The sequence below is a fragment of the Myiozetetes cayanensis genome, unplaced genomic scaffold, assembly GCF_022539395.1.
Source record: "Myiozetetes cayanensis isolate MyiCay16 unplaced genomic scaffold, myiCay2020 scf1, whole genome shotgun sequence".
NCBI classification, from domain to species: Eukaryota; Metazoa; Chordata; class Aves; order Passeriformes; family Tyrannidae; genus Myiozetetes; species Myiozetetes cayanensis.
The window spans coordinates 148822103-148838056 of NW_026086604.1; the positions used below are offsets into that span (position 1 = coordinate 148822103).

At 46.7% G+C, this 15954-nt stretch overlaps 1 protein-coding gene across 1 annotated transcript in view; it reads right to left on the bottom strand.

The window, feature by feature from the left end:
* Nucleotides 1–15954, bottom strand: part of OBSCN (obscurin, cytoskeletal calmodulin and titin-interacting RhoGEF) — a 179652-nt gene that overhangs the window by 145883 nt on the left and 17815 nt on the right. The window contains 4 exon segments of the mRNA XM_050336656.1: nucleotides 5218–5493; nucleotides 10498–10773; nucleotides 12073–12348; nucleotides 15099–15371. Coding sequence (XP_050192613.1) covers nucleotides 5218–5493; nucleotides 10498–10773; nucleotides 12073–12348; nucleotides 15099–15371 — 1101 coding nt within the window.

A 15954-nucleotide genomic window follows, 5' to 3' on the forward strand; every position in this document is an offset into this window, starting at 1 on the left:
TTCAGAGTTTCTCCAAAATAAGTTGTAGCCCAATCCCCTTGTCGTGCCTTACAGGTAACCCAGCTCAACTGCTAATATTTGAATTGCATCAAGTGCTAGTGAAGGACTCCTTTACTGGTAGTCCAAGACATGACCCCAAAATTGCTTTTATTTCCACCATTGCCATTCTCCAGAATCTGCAGAGAAGAAGTTCACAGATCCCAAAATCCAGCCACACGCAGGGCAGGTGGATGAGGTCTGTAAGAAGTCCGTTTGCTGACCTAAATTCAGTTTTGCCAAGAGCTGCAATTGCAGCCAAAGCAAAGATAATGCTGGGAAACAAACTTTGTGTCTGCATCTTTATTTCCCAACTGTTTTAAAGATGTGTCATCATAAAACTGTGCTTCTCTAATGAATGAAGATCAGCCAGCTCCCACGGAATTTCCTCTGCACTACACCATGTCACAATCAAAAATATATCCAATGTATGAACTCCTCAATTTGCTTTAAATTCCTCGAGATCCAACTGAGGGATGTCAAGGGTAAAACTTGTCCTTGCTGATATCGTGGTGATATCTGGTTTTCCTCATCTGCTGCCTCTGAGAACAGCTGTAGTACTTCCATTCATAATAAAAAGGTTTCCTCTATAATGAAGCTGATTAGAGGAGGGAGCTCCCATGAGATAATCTGCGCTCAGATTTGCTGTGCCCTTTAATTTCTCTGGCAATTTTTTAATCCTTAATTTGCTATCAGTGCATCTTCCCAGGTTCCCAGGGAAATTCCCCGATGATCTTCAGCCTGACCTGAGTCTGGGCTACAGAAATCCACTGCATTTTTTTAGTTTCCAAAGAAGGGAGACAGACCTAATAGTGTGAAGACAATTCCATGAGTGAAGCAACACCATTTACGTGCTGGCTCAGTCACCGCCTGTTGAAATGGAGTTTTCCAAGCCACATAACTTTCCTCTCCTTCAATTTTTTAGGTTAAACCAGGGATACAGCACATTCTCTCACCTGTGACATCAATCTTGAAGGTGAGTTTCTGGTCAGCAGCCTCACAGCTGTACTCCCCAGCATCCTTCTTCTCCACCTGACCCACCACCAGCCGACGGGATTTGCCCTCTGACTCCACCCTGAACTTCTTGCTGGAGCTGATCAGCTTCCCATCCTTGTACCACTTCACCTCGGTCTTCTCCTGGGCCACCTCGCATCTCAGAGTGGTGTCCTCCTTCAGCACTGCCTTCACCTCCCTTTGCACTTTGTCCCTGTGCTCAAACGCGTCATCTGCAAGATTGGAAAGCAGGAAAAAAAGTGTAGGAAAAAGCCCATGAAAATGAAAGCTTTGCCTCCAAGATCACATGGTGTTGGGGTTTTGGTGAGACACCACCTGGTGCCTCACAGCTCAAAAAAATCAGCTGTGGAATGAAAAAGGCTGAAAGAGTCAGAGTTAAGCAAATGCTCCATGAAGCACTGGCAGGAACAATTTCCTTCCATGCATCACAGCTTCCAGCTGCTGCTCATTTGGGCAGCAAGAAGAACTTCCATGCCTGATCTGAAGGGTGGTACCAGCTTTCCTGCAGGCCCTCTGGAGGGTCCCTCCCTACAGGCCAAGCAGGATGGGCTCTCCTGGGAAAGCAGGGTGTGTTTTGTTCACTTGCAGAGAAGTCTGGGCTGCACAGTCACAGTAAACAGGACAAGCTCCATGCAGGGTCCTTCATTTGCCAGTGCTGACCCCAGGGCTGGGCCCAAGTGATATTTAGGAAAACATCAGTAAGGGTTATGAAATAAATGCAGAACAGCTGGAGGACCTTCACAGACATTTACATGGAGCTGAATCCTTATGGAACAGCATCACTTCCCAGATATATTCTGCAGGACATATGGTACTAAGGGTACAAAATCACAGTCATAAAATAATTCAGGTTAGGAGTGATGTCTGGAGGCCACCCAGTCCCACTTCCCCACTCAGAGCAGATGAAATTACACCAAGCTCTTCCACAGTCACATCTCACTGGGTATCTCCAGCAGTGGAGGCCCCACAACCTCAAGGCTCCTGTTCCAGAGCTTGGCCACCCTCAAGGTGCAAATTGTTCCTAATGTCTTTTCAGAACCTCCCATGCAAGTTCCAACTTGGTTATTTTATCTCTCCTCCTATCACTCTGGACCTTTGAGAAGACACAGAGCTGTGGACTCCATATCCTCTTATTAAACAGATGCAGGCAGCAGTTAAAGCTTCCTTTTGCTTTCTCTTCTCATCTCTAGGCTGAACAAACCCAGTTCTCTCAGCCTCTCCTCATATGACACGTGTTCCAGCCCCCTAATCATCCTGGTCACCTCCACTGGAGCTGTGCCAGGAGCATCTTGGGTTTCCAGATGGAATGGCTGCCACACAGTCCAATCAAACAGACACCGAATTAAGAACAGTAATTTGATTTTAGGCTTGGTTTTGATAAGTTCCAAGGACATAATCTGAGAAGCTGGACATGGGATAGAAGGTTGGAGATAGGGATCCTAACATGATACAGTAGATAGAGGAATAATAAAACAAAGAAATCTCTGTAATGCACTTATTTGGAACTACCAAACTTGTTTGAATTCTGAGAACTGGTTCATGAAGAACAGATCAACAGTTTATTCAATAGTCAGTGTGGAACTTGCTACCTCCCCACTACAAGTTTTCAGAATTTATATCTTACCCAGCAGAAGAACAGACCTGGAAGTAGATTACTAAGGCCAGCAAAAAATATATGTAATCCCTTGTATATGTAAATCCTTTAAAAGACAGAGCACAAATAAGGAATGAAAGAAGGAGAACTCTGCTGGAAAGTTGTGTCTCTGGGGTTAGGAATTGACAGTGGTGCAAAAAAAGTGTGGGTTACAAGTTTCAGAGCACTTCCTGTGACACTTCTGAAGAGAACAAGCCAATGTTCCTGGAAAGTGTTGTCCTGGGGGCTAATTTCTTCATCTGGGCTCTAACCCTCTCTAGGCAGATATTTTTCCCTTCATTATAAGCAAGGGATGTTACACTTCCCATCCCTGGCAGTGCCCAAGGCCGGGTTGGACGGGGCTTGGAGCAACCTGGTCCGGTGGAAGGTGTCCCTGCCCATGGCAGGGGGTGGAATGAGATGACCTTGAAGGTCCCTTCCAACCCAAATCGTTCTGGGATTCTATCACACAGGAGGAGGCTGAGGGAGGGACTCCTAAGCTCACACTTGTGCTCCATCCCAGGTCATTCTCTTCAGGGAGAGCTTTCAGTTGCTTGGATTCCCCTCAGGGTATTTTACACAAACTCACCTTGGTATTTCTGCTCAGTTGTATCTTCAGTCAACAACAAGGGGATAACAAAGATGGTCTGGGGTTGAAGCAAGAAGGTCAGAAGACCCATTTTCTATGTCTAGTTCTACAGCATTCTTCCCCAGCAGTCTTGAAGGAGGGGCTAAATGAATCCCACCATTTCTGCCTCTAGAGTGACCAGCAAATCTCTCAGTGGCAAGAGAGGGCCTGGGCCCATTTCATATCAGTTATATACTGGAGACAAAATGCCTGTCCCTCTTTCCATGATACTCAAGTACCTCAAAGCCTGTGATGTGAAAAACACTTTGAGGTACAACACTCTCCTTTCCCCTGCTTACAGAAATGATGTGAGATGTAGAGAAGTTTGCTGATAGTGATGGACCCACTACATCACCCTGCAAAGGATGGTGAACCCTCGTAGTCATGAACATGACTCTTTCAGAAGCCCCAAAAGCAGGTCAATCTTTGGATTTTAACCCAAAAGACCCGTGAAACCTTCCATTATTGCTGCCAACAGCTTTCCCCACTTGCTCAGCTGCACAAAAACAATGGCCAAGAGCACTTCGGTGCCTGCTCTTCCAGCGAAGGAGAAAGGTCTCCTGGTCCCAGATGAGAAGATCCTTCCACAGGAAGCTACAAAGAGCTTTTCCTTCAAACATTTGATAAGATCCTTTTCCTAATTTCTGCCCTTCACAGCTTGATTCATTTTTTCCTGAGCGTTTCTGCAATCAGATGCATTCCTTGTTTGAAATAAAATGGCAACCTCAGCCTTACCCTGTACTATTCCCACAACCTGCATAGAGCTCTAGACAAAAAGAAAAGCCACATAACTGAGCCACAGAACAAGGATTACCACAGTTTTTCTGGCACAAGGGGTGAGGAGGCAGATCTGTCTCCAGTTTCCTTGCAGGGTCATCCCCCAGCAATGTATATCACAGAATGCAGACGTGGCAGGGCAAGCAGAGTGAAACCCAATCGTTTGTTCCTCAGCAAGGCCCACAGCTGGCGGTCACATGAGTGCCAGTGCTGTAATATCATGGGGTACCTGGGAGCAGGCCAGCCCCAAACCACCTCCAGCACGGAAGAGACTTAAAAATCACTCACTGATAGATCCAAAATAACAGGCTCAGCAGTTTGACCGGGGGCACCAGGCTGGGAAAATGCCCCCACTTCTAAAGAGGCCTGGTTAGATTCCTGTGTTGGGTGAACCTCATGAAAGAAAGGGCAGATCTTTGCACCAAATCCAGTTGTGTTGCCCTACATCCCTGGGATGTGCTTTTAATCCATGTGCTTTTTACTGAATGCTTCTTTGAGGTTTGCTTGTGGTCCACAGTCAGAAAAGAAACATCTACATCAAATTTAGTTATTGTTCCCTCGAAACACTGTCAAGCAGGACAGAAGAGAGGAAGATGAGAAAGGAACTACTGGGTGATTTTTTTTTCCCACGAAAATAACTGGCAGTAATGACAGAAATGGGTGCACTGAGGATTCACCAGCACACACAGACTTCTGGATATTGATCTGAACTGACACTTGAACCTCTCTGCGTGCTGCAACTCCACGGGCAGTCTTGTTGGCAAAACTCAGCAAAGCCACATCTCTTGTACAGATGCGACAGAAAAACTCTCCCAGCAGCGACAGAAACTACAAATTCTTAGAGTGGAGCTACAGACCCTTAGAGTAGAAGGATTGTTGTAAGCTTGTCTTGTTCTCACATCCTTTTTCCCAATCAACATTCCTGGTCAAAACCAGGGAAAGACTACTCAGCCTAAGTGGGCTTTCTCCCAAAGTATCCAAACACAAGTCCTTAAAACTGATCTTTAAGAACAACCATTTAAGTTCTGCTGCAGACCCACACAGAGCAAGGTTTAAAGTTAACTTATGTCACTAGGAAACTTTATAGTTACAGCCAAAAAAAAAAAGGTGTAATAAGGCAGTCCCTCACCTGCAACATCGATCCTGAAGGTGAGTTTCTGGCCAGCAGCCTCACAGCTGTACTCCCCAGCATCTTTCTTCTCCACCTGACCCACCACCAGCCGACGGGATTTGCCCTCTGACTCCACCTTGAACTTCTTGCTGGAGCTGATCAGCTTCCCATCCTTGTACCACTTCACCTCCGTCTTCTCCTGGGCCACCTCGCAGCTCAGCGTGGCATCTTCTGAGAGTGCAGCTTTCACCTCTTTCTTCACCTTCTCCTTGTGGACAAAGGCATCTTCTGCCTCTGAAATAGGGAAACAATTTAAAAATATACATAAGATGTAAATAACTCGTGACAAGGAGATATTACATGTGTTTGCTGTAGGTGCTCTGCAGGATGTTGGGCTTGGCTGTCCTCAGCTAACCATCGGACATGATGATCTTAAAGGACTTGTCCAACCTAAATAATTCTTTGATTCTATAATAACTTCTTGTGAGTAACACAGCTTTGCAGTTCTTTTTATCACATAAACCCCTCAAAAAACGGTCCTTGCAGTTATATCTCTCTGACTCATCTCCATGAACAACTTGATCACCTCATTTTAAAATTTTTTGTAATGAAGACAAAGATAAAATTCCTCCGTTGTATCTTTATGATATTCCTACTCCTCACACTTGGAATGAGCCAAATACAGCGCCATTACGAGTTGCCACCTCCACTGTCACATTATTTACAGGATTTTAACAAGTATTTTAGATTAAGACTGGGTGTTGTTCTGAAAATATCCTGTAACCCAATCCCAAAGAAACTGACAAAGGCACAGTTCTTAATATGGAAAAATACTTGACCTACATAGCAAATAAAACTGGCCTATAAAAGTTGAAGAATCTTGTTTTAATACTCAACAACAGCAACAAGAATCAAGGGTTTAAAATCACTTTCTTCCACGGCACCACTTCGAATTTCCATCTCAACAAGAGGAGTTGGCATCAAAAGAATATCCCGTGTATTTACTAGATAATTAGGTATAATGCATTGATAAAATTCCACTGTCCCTTTACTAAGTAGCACTGATTGAGAAATTGCACCTTTTACTCATTAATGATTGTTTTGCCTGGTTCTCCTTTTACCAAAAACTGACGTGGTCACCTTTAGCTTTTATTTTTATTTTACATTTGAGATGTGGAAGGAGAAATGGACCTAAATAAATGGGCTGCCGCACTTTTTCCCCACTGATTTTCCACAAGGCATAGCTGCACATATTTCTGGTGGGTCTATGTGATGAACATCACACAGCAAGGGCAGCCTACAACAATTTGGGTCCCAGGTTTTGACTTGGGCACTGAAGTCTGTGATTTTGCTGAACAGAAGCACCACCTCCACTGGATTAGCTGGATTAGCAAGTGGATGGGTTTCCCAGCACATTCCAGCTGCAGTGCAAGCATGGAAGATAATTCATCCACCCAGACTGAGGTATTTGGGCCACCTGGTGAAGGTGACACTGAGAAAGAAACGTGTTGTGGGGCTGGAGCGTGTCCAGGGAAGGGAAGGGAGCTGGGGAAGGGTCTGGAGTGCCAGGAGGGGCTGAGGGAGCTGGGGGGGCTCAGCCTGGAGAAAAGGAGGCTCAGGGGGGACCTTCTGGCTCTGCAATCCCTGACAGGAGGGGGGAGCCGGGGGAGTTGGGCTCTGCTCCCAGGGAACAGGGACAGGAGGAGAGGGAATGGCCTCAGGCTGTGCCAGTGGAGGTTTAGATTGGAAATTAGGGAAAATTTGTCCCTGGAAAGGGTGGTCAGGCAGAGGAAGGGGCTGCCCAGGGAGGTTTGGAGTCCCCACCCCTGGAGGTGTCCAAGAAAGGGCTGGACGTGGCACTCAGTGCTCTGGGCTGGGGGACAGGGTGGGGATGGGGCACAGGGGGGACTCGATGGCCTTGGAGTTCTTTCCCAACCTCAATGATTCTGTGACCTTAAAGGCTCTTGGTTCTCCCTGGCAGTCATGGTGAGCCCCTTCCATAACCTGTGCTCCCTCCCTCCTCTCCCAGTCACTCCCTGCAGCCTCCCAGGGCCATCCTTTACTCCTCCTCACCAACTTTCTCCTCTGCATCCCAACTCATCATATCTGGGCTCTGAGTGGCAGCAGCTGCCTGGGAGGGTGAGGAGAAGGGGTAAGCTCAGGTCAAGTTCCTACACTGCTGACTGTGTCACCACACACGGTCCTGGAGCCACATCAGAGCCTTGCTATGAACACTGCACAGCCCATGGAAAGAGAGACGTCCTGCAGGGAGCAAACCAGAGCAGGAATCCAGCTTATGGGCTTTAAACTTGAGCTCCTCTGTTTACATTGGCTGTGGAAGGGGTGTAAGGAGGTGTCAGTGCCATTTAGAAGGCACGTGGCCTATGCTGGGTGATGCAAAACTCCTCAAAGGCACGTGGCAGCAGCATTTCGGTATCGAAGACAGCTCCACCACACACCAAGGCTCAAAAGCATTCAAAACTGCTTTCAAAAATACAAAGATTCAGTGTCCATTTACAGCTTGGATTTGGAATGTGCAGGGTTCACCAAGTGAGTTACAGACCAGTTTGTGTCCATGGGTGCTGTGTTTAAAATGTCAGCTCAGCAGGGCAGGAACATTCCAGCTTCATCTCACCTGTCCTCTTCATCCCTGAGCTTTAATATAAACCACTTTCATAATGATTAGGAAACGGGACTAAAACTTTTAACCAGCTCCTGAAGTGATTTACATGGTAATTTGCCTTATGAATTTATTTTAAACTTCAGCAAGTTCATCCAGCGCAGGTGACATTTCCAACCTCAGCTGAAACCGGTGAGGGAAGTTTCAGTGGAACTGAGGAAAACCATTTTCAGGACATGGAGCTTTCTCCATTTTTCAATTACAGATTTCCCTGCACATCATGAACCTTGAAATGACAAGATTCCAGAATCAGCTCTTTTTCTACTTGCCCAACCCAGTCCCAAGGTGTACAGTAACCCTTCTTATATTAATCCAAAAAAAAAGCCACAGCTGCATCCCAAAACTCAACACTGAGCACCTAACCTTCAACCTGCCCTTAAACAGAGCAGGCTTTGAGTTTCCAGTGGAGCCCTGGAGTACAGGAACCCTGCAGAGCTTTCCAAGTGCAAGGGTAAAAGGATAAATTAAGACCCAGAAAGCCGCCGGACTCTGGGATAGCGGAGTAGGAGACGGATTTCTGCCGCAGGAGATCCAACCACCCAGAGTACTCATAATCCCTCCTGACTTTCACACTGGATCGTTTTGCAGCCAGAGCTGGACTGGGATGTCACGTTGCAGTTGTTCCCATGAGGAATACAGCAACGGTAGCCAGGCAATCTCTGCTCTCAGGGCCTGGGGGAGGGTGTTGCGTTATCGGGAAGTCATCCGGTCTGAGGGAGCTGAAAACCTTTGGGTTCTGAGGCAGACAGCTAAGAATAGTCCTCAGAGACAGAAATTCCCATGGAAAAGCACTAAATTGCTGTGTTTTCTATCTGCATCTCTGCAGGAACACACGAACCAGTTTCAACAGCTGACCATGTACTTGGTTTAATACCAATTTTGCCCAGAGAAGCCGTGGCTGCCCCATCTCTGGAAGTGTCCAAGGATACACTGGACAGGGTTTGGAGCAACCTGGGATAGTGGAAGGTGTCCCTACCTGTGGCAGAGTGGTTGGAACTAAATTATCTTCAAGGTCCCTTCTAACCCAAAACATTTTAGGTTTCAACGATGGTCTTTCTATCCCTGACCGTGTTGAATTTTCTCTGGAAGGTGCCTCTCAATTCTATCCTTACTGTAACTCATCCTTCACTCAAACTGGCAGCTCTCTCAGTTGTTTGATTCAGAATACATGGAAAAGAGCTACAGAATTCATGGAAAAGAGTCAAAGTGCCCCAGCTCACACCCTGGATACCCCACAGGGGATGGAGTCAGACTCCCAACACAGTTGTTCTTCTACACAGCTGATAAAGTGCCAAACCTCTGCCAGACTGTGCTCCTCATGGGTTTGGTGCTGTAAGAAAGCAAGAGGAGAAAGTAGATTCCCTGTCCTGATCAGCTCTGAGACTAGAATTGTGATGTTAACAAAGAGGGATTTGGCTGTAAAGACGGTGGAGTGTTATTAATATTAATTACAAAAAACCCAACCAAACTCCTTCTTATCATCCAATTCAGAAATAATCACTCAGAGTGTAGCTGATTCTGTGGCTGACTAGAGCCTGAGATAAAGTTTACCAGATCTCTTGCAAAATACACTGAGTCCAAAAAAAATCTTAGAATCATTTAGGTTGGAAAGGATGTGGAAGATCATCGAGTCCAACCATTAACACTGTGCTGGCAGATCCATCACTAAACCCTGTCCTCAAGGGCCACATCTACATGGCTTTTAAATCCCTCCAGGGACTGTGACCCCCCCACTGCCCTGGACAGCCTGTTCCAACACCTGACAACCCTTTTGGTGAAGTATTTTTTTCTAATATCCAATCTAAGCCTCCCCTGGTGCAACCTGAAGCCATTTGCTCTTGTCCTCTCACTTGCACAAAAAGAGGAAGGAGTGACTTTCATAGAAGATTATCCATAACAGGAGGAGAAATACCAGCAGTGATGATCAAATTGGAAGAGGTCCTTTGACACAGTGCCTGCTGATGAAAAGTCTGTTCACTTCATCTCAGCCTGAGGACACACACAGGGGGAGCTGAGGAGCTGATATAAGGATACAGAATCAAAGAATCACAGAATCCTTCCCCTCTGGAGAGCATCCAGTCCAACCCCCTTGCCAAGGCAGGGTCACCTGGAGCAGGTGACACAGGAACGTGTCCAGGTGGGTTTGGAATGTCCTCAGGGAAGGAAACTCCACACCCTTCCCTGGGCAGCTGTTCCAGTGCTCTGCCCCCCTCAGTGTAAGGAATTTCTTCCTCAAGTTGAAGTGAAATTTCCTGTGTTTTAGTTTAGGGCCATTACTCCTCCTCCTGTTGCTGGGCACCACCAAAAACACTGTGGAACCATCCCCTTGGCACCCACCTTGGAGATATTTATCTGCATTAACGAGATCCCCTCTCAGCCTTCTCTTCTCCAGACCAACCAGGCCCAGCTCCCACAGTCTCTCCTCATAAGGGAGATGCTCCAGACCCCTCATCATCTTTGTGCCCTCCACTAGACCTTCTCCAGTAGCTCCTTGTCTTTCTTGTGCTGAGGAGCACAGAACAACAGGTACCTACAGGTAAACTCTTGATCTGCCCAGTCCTGCACCCCAGATTCAAAGACAAGGACACTAAATAAAAAAACCAAAATGTGTCTCCCACCTGTGACGTGGATCTTGAAGGTGAGTTTCTGGCCAGCAGCCTCACAGCTGTACTCCCCAGCATCCTTCTGCTCCACCTGACCCACCACCAGCCGACGGGATTTGCCCTCTGACTCCACCTTGAACTTCTTGCTGGAGCTGATCAGCTTCCCATCCTTGTACCACTTCACCTCCGTCTTCTCCTGGGCCACCTCGCAGCTCAGCGTGGCATCTTCTGAGAGTGCAGCTTTCACCTCTTTCTTCACTTTGTCCTTGTTTGTAAACACAACTTCTGGCTCTGTCAGAAAAGCACAGCAGTCACACACAGCTTTTTGCAGTTCTCTTCTCCAGTGCTTAATCAGGTTCCTTCTCTTCCACAGCACTTACCCCTCACAGGTATCACAGAATTACAGAATACCCTGAGTTGGAAGGACCCACAAGGACCACCCAGTCCAACCCTCAGCCCTGCACAGGCCCATCCCCAGAGTCACCCCCTGTGCCCCAGAGGATCATCCAAACCCTCCTGGAGCTCTGGCAGCCTTGGGGCTGTGCCCACTGCCCTGGGGAGCCTGTTCAGTGCCAACCACCCTCTGGGGGAAGAACCTTTCCCTGAGATCCAACCTAAACCTCCCTGGCACAGCTCCAGCCATTCCCTGGGGGCTGTCCCTGGTCCCCCCAGAGCAGAGCTCAGTCCTGCCCCTCCTCTGCCCCTGCCCAGGCAGTTGGAACTGCAGTGATGTCTCCCCTCAGTCCCCTCTTCTCCAGCTGAACACACCAAGTGCCCTCAGTGTCCTCACAGGGCTTCAAATCAAGGTCCTTCATCATCTCTGCGATGGCCCATTAGTACAAGAAAACTCCTTCATCTGTATTTTGCTGAGAGGTGAATAAGTACAGGAATTTCATGGGAATTCTGGTGTAGTGTTAAAACATCACAGTTTTAGCACACATTTGAACCTGGATCTTAAAGCACCATCAGGCACTGCCTGAAACCTTCTCCCTCTTCTCTCTTTTTCTCTTCCTATGTCTCTCCAAGATTCCAGTGAATCAGGAGGGAATAGCCCTTGTATCCTCATATCCAGGCACCATTTTCTGCCTATTTGGGCCACTCAAATTCAGTCATTCTCCACCTAATCATAAAATGGTTCAGATTGGAAGGGACCTTAAAGATCATCTCATTCCAATCCCTTGCCATGGGCAGAGACAACTTCCACTATCCCAGGTTACTCCGAGCCCCATCCAACCTGGCTTTGAACACTTCCAAGGATGGGATCTAATCAGAGCTCTTCAAGCACCTCCCTCTTCTCTTTTACATATCCCTGCTGTGGCCTCACACTGTGATTCTGTGAGAGTTTTTCTACAGACACACCAGCTAATTGTGAGAGGAGAAGGAATTTCCATCCCTGCCCAGCATTTCTTTCAGATCACAACTAGTCATGGATGCAGAATTTGAGTGCATCATTATTAAATCTGGTCAAAAAAGCAAGCCCTGTGGCTCAGAGAGTTCACCCCAGAGAGACCACGAAACGATCCTCTGAATGTACGATCTGACTCCGAATGGAATAGTCCCTTATCTTTGGCATTTCCAGCCTTTCCTCACCTCTGACTTTGACTTGGAATGTTAGCCTGTCATCCTTCATTTCGCAGCTGTAGCTCCCTTGGTCTTGCTGTGTCACTTTCTTGACGATGAGCTTTCGTTGTGTCCCCTGGGACACCAGCGTCGTCCTCTGGTCCTGCTTCAGCTCGGTGTGATCCCTCTTCCACACCACGGCCCCACCAGCAGCTGACACCTCACACACCAGCTCCAGGGTCTCAGAAGGACGGACTGATATCTCTGGAGGCGTCTTGGGCTTGTTGACAAAAGTAACAGCTTCGTCTGGAGCGAGAAAGGGAAAGCAGTTTGTGCCTCGGTGCGGGTTTATCAGCGCAAAGGGAGGGGACAGTGATCACTGATCATTATTTCATTATCACACACACCAATGTTGGTGCCTGACTCTCCAACAGATGGTGCAAACTCCTGCTCTGATCTTCAGATAATTGCTCTCAGTTGCACTGCAATCCCATTCATCTCCCCTACATCCTCATGTATCTTTTAAATCGAGTCCAGATGCCCTCCAGTTGCTGGCACTTTATTCAACACCCCTTGTTTCTGATTTTAAGCAAAGTTTTAGGGATATATTGATGCCTGAATATAGAAATAGCTTTGAAAAGACTTGAAAAGACTAAAAAACACTTAAGAATTTAAAAGTCTCAGAAAATCTAGTTAGAAGGGATGAGGAGCCTTTTTTAAGGGTTTCTGAGACCATTCCAGTTCCCTCCTCACAATATCAGCCCCACAGGATTAATTCTTCCCCAGACCAGGGTATATATGGAATAATTTAGTTGCTAAAATATTCTCCACCTTCATTTAGGATGGAGCTCCGAGCAACCTGGTCTAGTGGAAGGTGTCCCTGCCCACAGCAGAAGGGTTGGAACAAGATGATCTTTAAAGTCCCTTTTAACCCAAATCATTCTATGACTTCATGAATAAAGGAGCCAAGAACCTCATATTTTTTTTGTAGGAACGGATCTTCCCAGCAGAGAACTCAGAACTGCTCACACAGCTCAAGTAGTTGAGGTTCCTGCATTGATACCTCAGCTCAAACCCTGCTGATGGCACAGGTGTGAGCTGTGCAGTCACACCCACAGAGAACATGTGTCATGAAGGTAGCAAAACCACGTCACCTTTAGCAGCTCAGGTTTGTCTCAAGAGTATTTGTAAAGGTGAAAGCGAAGGCAGCAAAGTGGAGACAGCACCTTGAGGTGAAACGTGAGTGAACCTATTCTACACACCCTGTCCCTGAGATAACAAGGAATATTTGATGGGCACGTCAGGGATTTCATACCCTTCGTTCCACCAGGGCAGCTCTTACCTCAGGAGCGAGCTGAGGGCTGTCAGTTCGAGCCAACCTCAGCTCAGTGTTGCATTTCTTTTAGCAGCAACTGTTGCCTTCAGTCACTGAGTACCCCAAGGACAATTGCCGTGCCAGGCAAGTATTTCACTGGAAATCTTAATTATCAGGACAAGGGATAATGGTTTCAGACTGACAGAAGGGTAGGTTTGGATTTAAACTGAAAGATTTAGATTAGATGTTAGGCAGAAATTCTTCCCTGTGAGGGTGGGCAGGCCCTGGCACAGGTTGCCCAGAGAAGCTGTGGCTGCCCCTGGATCCCTGGAAGTGTCCAAGGCCAGGCTGGACAGGGCTGGGAGCAACCTGGGATAGTGGAAGATGTCCTTGCCTGTGGCAGGGGTGGAACTGGATGGGCTTTAAGATCCCTTCCAACCCAAACCATCCTGTGATTCTATGATTGAGGTGATCCCAGTTTTCTTTGCCTGACACATTTGACATTTTATCGTAGGAGTTACAGGTGAGATTCACCACAATCATCAAAATTTAGGCACCCAGCTCAGGTAATCCTGCAGGCTTCCCCTGCACCTGATGTTCAGACTGAGGCAGCTCCAGAACACTCTTTCAAATCCACTTTAGGACACTCTAATCAGACAGTATAAATCAATTTATATAAATTGCCCTTTAGGAATATGTTTAGGCAGAACCTGGTTGGCTCTTTTAGACCAGTTTTTCAGTGGGTAAAGTCAGGAACTGGGAATTACACTCTTGAGTGAATTTGCATCATGTTGGATTCTCAGCCAAAGAGATCTGGAGGTGAGATGCAGAGTCAATACCTGAGCAAACACCAGCTGTGAACTGGAAGCAATCCCTCTGGCTCAGTTAACCCTGCAGCAACTCCTCAAGACAAGTGCTGTCCTAAATTAACCAGCTTTGCTGAGTTTTCAGCATCACAGTGACCTGGATGTACTGCCACAGGTCACAAGCACTCAGCTGATGCTTCTCTTACGTTTCATTGTGCCTGAAATGTAGATGTGCCACGAGAAGCTTTCACTTCACTTAGGACCAGGTTAAAAATTAGGCTCCAGGCATAAGCCAGAAAACCACTTTTAGAGGAAAGGCTCCCACCAGGCTACGCAAACTGAACCAAGTTGGATTTCACGGGTATTGAATTTCCCAGATGAATTCCCTGTGCCATTTCATACCCTGGCTCCATCCTGCCCTGGAATGCGGTGGTGACAAGCATTTCTCTTCTGGGCTTGACCTGACAACCACGTGCTTTGTGTGATGGGCACGTGACACGGACCAACAGCTTCGCTTGTGGCACCACGAGGAGATCACAGTGTCCTTCGGGAACGGCAGGGGATGCTTCACTCTCAAAATCAGGAGTTAAACTGGTCAAAGGAGGGAGATTTTGGACCTCCTGTCTGAGGTGGTCCTAAGATGAGGCTCCTGCTGAGCTAAAAGAATAAAGGCTCCCACAGCTGCTGAGCCAGGGTGGGCATTAACTTGCAACTCCAGCCCTACTTAAAGCTTGTGTTGATTTTAAAATATCACGTCGTTTTTATATTCTTGTGGGTTTGCACGAGGACCACAACAAGAGCCAGAGCCTCTGAAAACAGTGTTGTGCGACCCTGACCCCAAAAATCCGTCAATTTACAAGGAAGGACAAGTAAAATGAACTAAACTTGGAATTTCTCACACCGAATCCAATCCCACACTTGCATCACGAACTTACCTGAGACTCTTAAATCAAAAACAAGGGTGTCATCTCCAACTTTGCAGGTGTAAGTTCCTTCATCTTCCTTTGTCACAGCCGAAGCCACGAGCTTGTGCAGCTTTCCTTTATCCTCCAGGGTGAATTTCTTGCCAGCTGTGATTTCTTTCCCGTCTTTGTACCACTTCACCATGATATTGGCCTCGGAGGTCTCACAAACAAATTCAGCCTGTTTGCCAGTGGTGGCCTTGACAAGTCCCCCACTTTTCTCTTTGTTTATGAAGTTTGCAAGTGCTGGAACAAAACACAGACACGGAGCTCGGGTTAAGAATTGTGTGCGCACCACTAAATAAGTGCATTTACATCTGCATTAGGTGTTCATTTATCCCAAGTCCAAACTGCATGTTTCATTATGGATCTAAGGACTAGATTCCAGTGCAGAAGCAGCTAAATTTCCAGTCATGTTCCTGATTATCACGTGTCCAAAAAACCAGAGCAGGTATCCAACGCAGGAGGAGAGGCAGCCCCAGGCAGCAGGGCTTAAAGGCAAGATCTGAGAGAGGGGAGGAGAGAAATAAAAGAAACTGGAGGGAAAGCCATGAAAGTTTTTTCAGTCATTGCATTGTAACCACCTGGCAAAAAGAAAATCAGCTCTGCAAGAGGTTAAAATCTAGTCTGGATGAAATAAATTACATTAAATTAAAAATATATCTAAATATGTCATAGGATTGAAACGAAAAGAAATTTATTCCTGGAAATTAACTGGAGCATAGAAAATAAACAATAATTCTGGCATCATATTAACATGTAGTGAAATAATTGAGTCACCAACTGCCTCAAAGCAAGAGATTCAAAGCCTCACCAATATCCAAGCTAA